At 38.8% G+C, this 11,966-nt stretch overlaps 1 protein-coding gene across 1 annotated transcript; it reads right to left on the minus strand.

Moving 5' to 3' along the window:
• Positions 1 to 224: 224 nt before the first annotated feature.
• On the minus strand, positions 225 to 2,109 carry LOC116211942 (ankyrin repeat domain-containing protein 50-like). Its single transcript, XM_031546490.1, has one exon. The coding sequence runs from the start codon at positions 1,957 to 1,959 to the stop codon at positions 541 to 543; it is 1,419 nt and encodes a 472-aa protein (XP_031402350.1). The 5' UTR covers positions 1,960 to 2,109; the 3' UTR covers positions 225 to 540.
• Positions 2,110 to 11,966: the final 9,857 nt, after the last annotated feature.

The following is an 11,966-nucleotide window of genomic DNA, read 5'->3' on the forward strand; positions in this document are numbered from 1 at the left end:
CCCTTATGAGTTGACTTGGCAGCGAATGGTTTTTCTAGCAAGTCTTTGGTGATATATATTTGCTTCTTTTGGGATCTCAATCTGAATCTGATCATGCCCTAGTCAGCAGTGAACACACCCAGTTGACACTGTAGCTTTTGAGTCTCAAACCCTGGACTATGAATACGCTTCTTCTTAGCATTCAATCTCGAATATGAAAAACAAGTAAATCGTCGAGAAAAGGCTTTACTGTAACATACTTACCCTCGAATTGTAATCATTATTCGAATTCAATTTTTACAACTTATGTTCTCTCACTGGTCATTCGTGCTGAATACAATCTTCTACAAGGTAATTGAAACAATACAATACAACACAATGCGCACTGCTATCCTAAAATTCCGCTGTACATGAGATCTGATTTCGGAATGTACGTAGCTTGGTCGAAAATTGGATCATACCGTTTTAGGGTTTTACATCGCAACATGGGGACCTGTACAGATTTTTGCATAAGCCCCAAGGTGGCCATTTCGTCGAACAGGTTGAGCGCACTCTCAGAGCTCATTCCGGTCCACCTTCGAGCACTCCAACCGGAGAAGAGGCATGGCGGTTCATTAAACGGTCGAAGTTCTTCAGGGGGAAGCAGCAGCTCCTGAGGCTCTTCACACTGGCCTTGGCCCCGTGCGCCACCAGCACCATCGCCGTCTCCACCCTCCCCGTCTCCACCGCGCAGTGCAGCGCCGTGTACCCGGCCTCGTCCGCCGCGTCCACGTCCGCCCCGCCGCTCAGGAGCGCCCGCACGCACTCTGTCCGGCCCTTGAACGCCGCCCTGTGCAGCGGGGTCCACCCGTTCTGGTCCCTCGAGTTGACGTCAGCCCCCTGCAAAAGGCAGCTCCTTATTCCGTTGACATCGCCAACCCGAGCCGCCCTGTGCAGCTGATCCCCGAGCTGCAGAGAGTCGTAGAGGTGATTGTGATTGTTCTCCACGGCGAGCCCAAATGCGGTCTTTCCGTCGCTGTTGATTACGGTTTTGCCATCGAATTCGGGACATTCTAGCAGGAACTCGACGACTCCTAGGTGGCCATTCTCGGCGGCGCAGTGGAGCGGAGTCCAGCCGTTAGAGTCCACCACGTTAGGGTCACCACCGGCCGATACGCAGAATCGAACCACCTCGACGGACCCGTTAGCAGCTGCGACGTGGATCGGAATCCTCCCGTTCGAGTCAACACGGTTGATATCTGCTTCATCCAATCCTCTGCACAGGACCTCCATGAAATCGACTCTCTTGAGCTCTGCAGCTTCGTGCAAGACCAGGTCAACGGAATTATCTGCTACAGTCCCGGAGGAAACAAGGGTCTTCAGTACTTCCAGGTTCCCAGCTCCGATCGCAATTGAAAGAAGGGACTTCCCATCGGTTTCTTGGCGATTAACATCTGCTCCCGCGTCGATCAGAGCAAGAACAGTCCTTTTGTCTTGGCGGGATATGGCTGATCTCAGGAGAGTGGTTAGCTGGGCTTGGTCGCACCAGGGGATGGACCTGTTGAGATGATAGTCGATATCGGGGAATTGGGCAGCCCTCGGGATGAGAAATTCAATGACTTCGAAGCCCACGAAGGAGATGGGGATGGTTGCATCCTTGAATATGTGGGGCCCTGGGCGGTCGAAGAGGTGCTGGAGGTTGTTCTCGTGGGCTTTCCAGGTGGGCAGCATGGAGGACTGGACGGAGACCATATCCGGAGGTGAGGGGATGGCGGGCTGATCGGAGGGCAGGGAGATGATGGTATAGGTTGCGGTGGACAGCGGCGGGATGATTGAGAGAGGCAGATTGAAGGTGAACAGAGAAGGTTTAGTGGTCGAAAGCGAGATTGCCACTGACATGGTGTGCATCAGGTTGGTTATCCTGAAGGATTTGGTGCACTTCTGGCCTCTCTTGTAAATGAGCTCTATCTCCTTCACATCCGGCTTTACGAGCCTGTCCATGTCGGACTGCGATTCGGGATTCGGGATTCTGTTATTCCCCCTTTTGCTCCTTTCGGGAAACTGAGCTTGGGGAGATGTAGAGGAAGTGATGGCTAATGGCTATCGTTTAACTTTCTGCTGGTTTGTTGTTTAGGTTTGTGATGAATGGGAGAGATGGTGACTTTGACAATGTGGGGGATGGAGGAGAAGTCATTGGTTGGCTCATGGCTGCCTTGACCATTCAAGCAGGGTGATTGTGCCCTTCCCTTCCCGGCATGAAGGACAAAAAAAAAGGTACTTTCATTGTACATTGATTGATGCCTGATGGGTATTATAATATCATTGTAAGGTTCATGTCAAGTTAGTGGTTGGCTCTCAATATAAATTTCTTTGGTAGGACCATTTCGTTGAGGTCTGTAATTTGGACTGTTTGGAGGAAGCTGCTTGTCAATTTTTATGTCAAGCTTTCTATTATTACTCCATCTGATGTCATACGAGTTGTTAAATAATGTCGAAAATATTGCTTAATTCGGGCTAATTCTAATATTTACATCTATATGTACATTTTTATAATGACTTCTGGTGTTTCTGCAAGATTATTCACAGCCATATATACACACACACATATATGCGCGTGCGTTTGTGTCATGATACTTCACTAAGCCAAACTATCCACAATAATCGAGGCATATCCTATGTCTTAATAAGATAGGTGACCAAAGTTGTTCATTTGTTTGACCAAATACATCTAACAGAATATCATTATAAATAAAAATTCTTCTGTTTAATAGAACCAGGAAGTGGCAGGGGATGGGGAGGAAAGATTGCATGACCTTCAAACTTTGGGCAGAAGCGATGTCCCTGTCTCTGCTCTTTCAGGGATACATGGTATGTTGGGATATGCTCCATTGTATGTCGACTCCGGCTCTGGAGATGCTTCCTTCACAGATGTGGTGAAAATGAAAGTAAATAGAACACAACGCGCGGTGGTGTGCACTGCAGGTTGGCTATGCACTGTAGCATGACCTTGTTTTCGATTGAGTCCGTCTGAGGATCCATTTTTTGTTGCTCTTATGAAATGCAGGGCGAGCCATTTTGGTTTGCGTATGCTCGTGGTTTCCCTTCATGAGGGCCGGACCCGGAGTCTTCCATGTCTAACGATAGGTATGGAAACCATTTTCTAAATCTATGCGGACTACTAAACCTTACAAAACAAACCAGGGAAAATGTTATTGTTAATAATGTCTGAGCATCTTTGACATCACCATCCTCATATGAAGTAGCAAGCAGGATTAGCTAAAGGACAAACAAGCACTACGCAGCAAAACCCATGTAATATAGTCGGTGCCAAAAACAAGAACTTCACGGAACCTACAATTAAATATGTTGTAGCTAATTCAATAACGGAAGATTGACAATAGAAATTTAGGTTTATTGCACCATATAATCTAATATTGATATATATTCTTAAATCTATTCTAACGTTATTTTTTTGTCTGAAATATTTCAATGTTGTCATTTTTGTTTCATTAACTATCTCCTGGAGCTAGATGATTGCATCAAATTAGCAACGTTAGGATACCTCAGGCAAAAAATTGACGTTGGGGTACATGTAAGAATATATGTCAACGTTAAACTATATGGTGCAATATATTCTAAAACTTTTTGTCGTTATTGCAAAATAAAAACTCGTAGTACCAAAACATTCAATCGGCAGTAATCCTAATTTGCGGTTGTGACAGGACATATAACGGTTGCCGAAAAAGGAAAATTTTTTATACCAAAAGTTCAAATTGTTCTATCTCATTCAATTAGGTGAACTTATCACAAAATGTAGAACGGTTACCATAAATAATAATTTTGGGTACCAATATTTGAACTGTTTCAATTTAAGAATATATATAACTTTATGAACATTTCAATTATGCTGTCAATTTTTTTTTTAAAAAAAAATCCATCTAAAAACAACAACTCTAACCAATCGCCCGTGCGTCGCACGAGCTAAAAAGCTAGTAACTAGAAATGTTGTAACTCATTAAATTGAAAGCAATTATCTCAAGACATATGACCCTACGCCAAGATGAGAGTCTCGCGGTACTAATTGTTCGACTTTTTTTTGTAACTCATTTTATTGGGAAATTTACCACAAAATATACTGAAATTACCGTAAATTGAGAATTTTATGATAGCATTAGTGCAAATTATTGTAAAGCATTGAATTAAATAAATAAATAATATATATATATATATATATATATATATTCCTTTTTCGTTTTCTAATGAGTGATATAAGATCATGTTCATTAAGCTAGGGAGCACTATTACAAGGGTATCCCTCAAGCAGAGAAAGAGCATCAAAAAGCGACGTGAAATTGAGATGACTCGGGTAATGTGTTAGTTGATTTTCTGAGCGACGACCCCGGGTATAATACCAATTTGAGAAGCATCCACGTAAAGTAGTCTATATACTTGAGCTAAAGGAGAGTAACAAGGGATAATTCTCCTTTAGTCAAAGTGTCACTACCTTCTTTCGGTCTAAAAAATAGGACCAGCTACCAACGAGGCCACCAAACCCGAGATTGAGATCCTAATTCAAGTGCCCACCACATCTGGCAGTAGTACCATCGCCCCACCCGGTGGGAGGATTTTTTCTTATTATTTTTTAAAATTATTTATATTGACTTTTGAATTAAAATATATATAATATATTAATTTCCCACATACGAGTCATGCTACATTTTTTGATAATTTGCACGGAAAAATTGATGGCGGACTATATAATTGGAAGGAAAAAAATTCATAGGTATTATGTGATAATTTTGAAGTGGTTTGTATGATTTGAGACGAATTACCTTGAATTTTATGTTGCACGGTATAATTTGCCATTTGATTAATGAAGTATTTACTATATATATGTATGCATATGAGTGTTATATTATAGTTTATTACCCTTTTTTATTTACTGTTATTTTATTTTTCATTATTCATTATTATTCAGGGGGTCGGGCGATGAACACTTGGATAAGAAAGAGAATGAGAAAAAAATAGTACGGAAAGTTCCAATGATTTATTTGTATATTGAGGCATACATATATATATATATATATATATATATAATATGTATATTTTCGCATTTAAGCTAATTCACATTGATAATCACAAATATTTTTAACCACTTTTACTTTTATTTTTCGATTACATTTTGCCCGCAGTTTTAACTATACTTAAAAAATCCCATCACTTTTCTAATTAAAACAAACAAATCGAGCTTTTCAAAAAAGTTCTTTGAGAAAAGAAATCCTTATTTTATTTTTAACATTTATACATTATGATTTTGCATTTTAGTTGATTAAATTATCATATTTCATACATTTAAATTAAAATGCATATGTTTTATAAGTATAGGATATCCGGCATAATAACCCTATTAAGGAACATGTCTGACATTAGATAACGTTCTAACTATGCCATCAAATATTTTTAACTTGCACTGTACCAATATTGATTACCTTGGAGGCATCATTGTTCCCCATGAGCACCCTACCTCCTTCAATCGACTGATAGGTGGCAAACAGCTCACGATTATAACACATGTGGTAGGAGCATCTCGAATCAAGAATCCAACTCGTCCCAGAGTTATTTGAAGTCATTAAGAGCACCGCTGCGCTCATGGTAACATTAGGTTTAGGAAATTTAATTGCTGCTAGGACATCGTAACTGGCTTCATCAGAACTTTTCACGACTACTCCAGCACTTGCCATGCCCTCATCGTTCTTCTTCTTGCCCTTCCACTTAGGACAATTTTGTCTCAAGTGAAACTCTTCCTTGCAGTGCCAACAAGTTACCTTTCTCCCTCTAAACTTGCTTCTGGACTTCCCTCTGCCGCCAGACTTATTGCCTGTCGATCGACTTCTTGCGAGTAGTCCATCACTGTCGCTCGACTGTCCATCATGGACCTTCTTTTTCAATTCCCGAGAATTTAGCAACGCCTTCACATCCTCGAGAGTGATGGTTGTCCTTCTTTACAACATCGTGTCAACGAAGCTGTCCTACGATTCCGCTAGAGAACATAATAATATGAGCACCCGATCCTCATCCTTGATCTTCTCACCGATGTTGATAAGGTCTAACATGACATGATTGAGCCGGTCTATGTGGTCGCTCATGGAGGTGTCGGGTTCCATCCTTAGATGATACATGTGTTGCTTTAGATACAAACGATTTGTCAACGATTTTGCCATGTATAGTGCCTCCAATTTCTCCCATACCTCCGGTGGAGAGGTCGAATCGCAAACCTTCTGTAGGACCTTGTCTCCTAAGCTCAACATTATTATGAGCCTTTGACATTGCAGCCTTTTTCTCTGCCGGACTCAAAGTCGACAATAGCTAGTCTACTCCACTAATCACCCCTTCAAGCCCGTTATGAATTAGAAGCATCTTCATCTTCACTCTCCATAGCCCAAAATCATTCTTTCCCTCGAATTTCTCGACCTCAAACTTTGATCCCGACATCCTTGTTGATTGACCGTGGCTTTGATACCAATTGTTGTGACCTTGATGCGGTTAACAATCAAATGAAGAGAAAGTAGAAATCAGGACATGATTGATTTACGTGGTAAAACCCCTTCCAACGAGAAAGGGTAACCTCCATGGGCAGCGCCGGAGGATAATTCACCATGAAGAATGGAGATTACAAGTTACAGAGATCCGTCTCACTCGACTCCACTCAAGATTGCTACGCCGACAACCGTAGCCCTCTCGCTCTTGAGTTTTTCTCAAGCTCTCTATCTTTCAACCTCTCGTTGAATCTCTCGTTTCATAGAGATATCACACCCCAAATATATTATGATAAGAAATACATGCTTAAATGGAAACAACTCGACAAAATCGAAATGAAAATATCAGCCAAAATCTTCCAAAAATATCTCAAATAGCCAAATTGCGACGACAATTTGTCGGTTTGCCACGGCAAAGCGAACTGAGATCAATCGGAAGAATTGCCACGACAATTTCTGGTTGTTGCCACGGTAATTTAAACAGCCGCACCGAAGCATTTTGCTGTGGCATCTTCTGGCTTTTGTCGTGGCAATCTTGACAGAGTCGCCCCCAGGGACTCAGTTGCTCCCAAGCCTTCCTTGTCATCGTCCATTCCTTCATTCGTCGAGTCTTCAAGTTCCCATGGTCAAATGTGAGACATATCATTACAGGTCTCATGTGTCTCCGTAAGCACACAAAGCACATAAAAGGGATATTTTTGTGTGTGAGATTGATTATCAATCAAACTATGTTAGTTTTGCATTTTTCTCTGGTCGAGTTTGATGGGTTCGCCTCCACCATCTTCGTTTCCTCTTCTTATTTCCGTCATCCTGATGTTCTATTCTTCAATTGTTGGATGCTTAATTTGGATGTTATATACGCCACTTTTGACCTCTGAAATAATGTTCACATGAGTAGCTTCCACTGCCAAAGTGGATGCGGCAAGATTGATGCTCCCGGCCCGAACATTGCGCAACGATTGCATTATGTTGCTGGGCTCCATATTGCTTTATAATGTTTAGAGTCTATCTCCCAATTGTACGTATCAATGCCTATATAGTTGAATGTCCATTTGCCTTGACAATGCCCTGCTCTCCATAATTATTATCACGTTTGCTTGCGCTGAATGAAAAACTTACCGTCCTTGTAGGCAGCTTTTATTGAGGAAAAATATGAACTGAAGGGCTTGTGCTCTAGCTCGTAAGCCCCTCTCTCTTTTCCATATTTGATTATCGGCACATTTGATGCGAAATCCTCCTATACCTCATCTTATATATCTCTAACTTTTGTTCAGTGAATGCATTCTAAATTTCTATGATTAATAATTAGACAGCTTCTTATGGCAAAGTACCCTTGATTTTCTCAGAAAGTAGTCTCTCCTCTACTGGGACCAGCAGATGGCTGCTCTTTTTTTCATTAGATGCTGGTGACATTTTGCATATGATGGCTGCTTAATGGCTGATGCAATGCTAGAAGATGGTCAGATTAGATTGAAATTCTGTCAGGATGGGTTTCCCTCCTTTTTAGTTGAAGTTGTCAGTTTTGGTTCACGTACAAAAGTTCGAGTAATTTAGAGACAGGAATAAATGTACTCGGGACTAGGAAGTAGGAAGGGATGAGTTCCTTTTTATACGAACACGAAAACTTTCGTTTCTAAAGTGTTGTTTATAGAGAGACAGATGAGACCGAACAAGGCGATGAGGAGCAATTAGAGCTTCCTCCATTGCCGGATGAAATTTGGTGCCAGATATAGGCTCTAGTTCCCGTTCAAGATCTCATTAGACTAAAGGCCGGCGTTACATCAAAGTTGGTGGAAAAGGATTAGCACCGACGAATTCAAAACTTTGCATATATAGAGACGGTAGAGTTCTCAACATGGAATTATAGCTAAAACTAAATTATAGGACATCCTTTCCAGAAAAAAAAAAAACAAAATTATAAGACATCCTAAAAAAAGGCTGTGCAAAAAAAAAGAAAAAGAAGAAGCAAAAAAGAGGTAAAAGCCAACTATGGGTTTTAAGTTGGCATAGTTTAGGAAGTGATAACGATATTTACTCTTGAAAATAATTAGGTTCATTTACTCATGCATGTGCAGGGATATACTTCTCATGAAAATTCATTCAACATTTTGTAATGAAAAGCAATCACATGATCTTTGGTTTTACAAATTATAGTCTTCGATTTCCAGATTTTGTAGATTATAAATAAATGTATTATAATTTTCTCCATTTCAGGGAATTTTTTTATTTTTCTTTTAATAAGTGGGGGTGCTATTGATCTTTCATAAATTTTAATTTAAACTGGACTTAAATCCCCAAAACACATTTACAACAACTTGGGCTTAGCCCAAACTACCCATCCAATAGAAAGAAGAGAGCCCAAACATATGGGCAAAATATATCCTCTCCCTAACTTATAAGAAACATTTGCGGTTGTACAAGTATTTTTTTTTACCAATTATTAAATAAAAATAGTACATGTGAATTTTTCTGAAACCATTGTTTAGTTGATTTCAGCGATTGAACATATGATTTTCTCTAACAGATTAATGAGTGCTTATGAAGATTGCTTATGCTTATTTTATTTTCCTTTCAAAGATTAATTTTGATTCAAGAGTTTGAAATTATTTCATTTCAAATACTTTAATTTTATTCTAAATTAGCACTTTTTTTTAAGAAATAATGTTTCAACTCTTTTATATGAGCAACACTCCCAAATCAAGCCATAACAGCACCAATCTGGTGAAATAAAGAGGAGCCCGGGTTTGCTTTTCTCAACCAAACATAATACATTTGTTGAAGCAATAAGATCCTTATGAAAGATCATTTCAATTCGAACCTCCTACCTTTGAGAGGTAATGGCCGTGAAACTTCCGAAACCCGACCATCCACTTGCTTCAAAATTCCTGCTCTACTAAGAACCCTCATCCATATGGATTAATTGACGGGACAAGAGAGTAAATGATTTCTAGAAAACATAGCGCCGTATAGTTCACATTCGATGGCTAGTAATCGGATGCCCTAATTGACAAGTTTAGCAGGTACTCAACTTATATATCCAACATCCAACATTTTTCCTAAAAGGCAATCCCACACCCCATTCTTCAACCCATTGCTTACAATGCCACTTCTTTTGAATATTTATAGGAAAACATCTGAACCCTCTTGATAAGTAATTGAACAACGGACCACCATGAGTCAAACTAGAAAGATATTCGATTCTTTCTCCCCTGCCAAGTCTGCTTGCTACAAGAGGTCTCACCAAAACCCTTGGTCGTAAGATCTTTCTTCAACTCCGCGAGCAATTTCTGTAAGTCGATTAGGGTTCAATTACGTCCGGTAGCATAATTCACCCTCTAGTAATATCTTATGCCAATAAAGTTACTCTTTTCTCCACAATTAAAAGAATTTTTTTCGGAATGCACCATATAATGCAAATTCGACAATAATTGACTTACAAAGAAGTAAAAATTTTAATAGTACGTTTTTGTTTATTTATAAAATTTAAATTCGAAATTTTATTTAAAAAGAATTAACATAAAACTACTTGAATCGTATTAGACGTGGCACGAGATGAGCACCGTGATGAATGCGGACGCCCTCGCAATACGACAAAAGCCAAAGCCCGCAATCGATGATGCCTTTTGCTTGTGGGCCCAGGCCACTCCCCCACCCTTCAGGCCCTGACAAGCGGACGTGTGGTCACGCGCCCCCGCTAGATGACAAGGAAAAAAAACCACGTGCCAGCCCGAGCGTGGCATCGCCCGTTATATGTTGGCTTCCCCGAGGGCATATTGGTGAATGTGACGGATCCTTGCGTTGGTTCAGGACGCGGAAAGAAAAAGAAAGGGAAAAGGGCAATCAGAGACGAATGGAACTGCCTAAATCCACGTGGCTCCGCGTGGAAACACGCACTGAAAGAATATTATAATTTTTTTTTGTTTCAATTTTTGTTTTTATTACATTTATTAATTAGATGTATTCCTGGGGTAAGCGTTATCAAGAAAATGCTTGATTTAAAAAAGAAAAAGGTAACTAATGACTAAGATGGAAATGATTAATATACTTGATACATATGTACGTCAATGAGAAAGAGTTGTCAATAATATGAGTGTGCACGAGAATAATAGAAATGTTGATGATTGAAAATGAGTGAATTGAAAAAGATAAATGATACGTTTAAAAGATCCTATTCAAAGAATTTTGTTATATGCATGATTAAATTATTTCAAGTTTTCAGTTTATTACAAACTTTTCATTTCTCAAGAAAACTATTAGTTTCTTAGTGTTATACAAAAGGAGTTGGATGCTTGAATAACTATATATCCGACGTATTAAAAAGAGAAATAAGATAGATTTCATATAATCTAAAATAAGGTAAATTTCTTGTAATCTTGGTGAAAAAGCTATTTTAATGAGGAGCTGAGCATTTAATAAAAGTGAAAAAATCATTTGAATTGAATGTTATGCCTACACTTTTATATATTATAATGGTTTCCATAATGATGATAATATAATGGCATACTATAGTAATAGAATAGAAAACAACCATACAAATATATATATCTATGTGCATTGTGCTTTGCATTAACTATGACTTTTCGTGGCATGTGATCATGACCTTTATCTTTTTCTTAATTGTGTAAAAAAAGAGCACAATCAATCACACTAAAGAACAAAAGAAAGTTTTGGGAGAGAAAAAAATTGCAAAACAAATAAGGTAATTTCGCTGTAGAGATTTGTTTGGAGTGTTGTCTTCGCAAACACCGACGAGAAAACTGGTCAATTCAACCAAGAAAATGTAGTATTTGGCCAACCAGTGCCATTAATAGTCAGCCAATCCTCTTAATTATTGGTTTGCGTTTGTTTATTCAGCCATTTGAAGTAAACATGAATAGTTAAAGGTGAAGTTGACGTATGAACGAGATTAGTTTCATCCAATATAAATTAGGAGTACACTTGATATTCTCACCAAACGAAAAAAGGCCACGTAATTTTATCTCAACTATCCTATACATGTAATTAGGGTAATTCCTGGACTCTAAGATTTAGATTTGGTAACATATAGCGATCAGATCAATTACATAAAAAGAAAAAACATCATTTTATTAATATTGATATAATGAGGATAATAAATTACAGTCTTATATTATTTTGACTGTTAATTTTTTGACTGATGTTCATATATTATTATTTTTTCTTGTCGTAGAGAGGTTCATTGACTTGCGAACTAAATGGTTACATAAGTTCCAACGATGAAGATGAAACTTTATAACTTCTTGATTTCAGATCCCTCAATTTCTCTTGTCCGCATATTATTAATTTGTTCCATGTCTTGGTCTCTCAATTGTTACCATAATATTAGCTCCTTCTTACATCCTACAAGAGGATTATTTATTTATTTGCTTACTCGAAACGGGATTATTAATATATGTCAAATATTGTGACGCATATTGATATAGGAAAGGAGATTTTTGCATAATCTATTTATTT

The sequence above is a fragment of the Punica granatum genome, chromosome 6 (assembly GCF_007655135.1).
Source record: "Punica granatum isolate Tunisia-2019 chromosome 6, ASM765513v2, whole genome shotgun sequence".
NCBI classification, from domain to species: Eukaryota; Viridiplantae; Streptophyta; class Magnoliopsida; order Myrtales; family Lythraceae; genus Punica; species Punica granatum.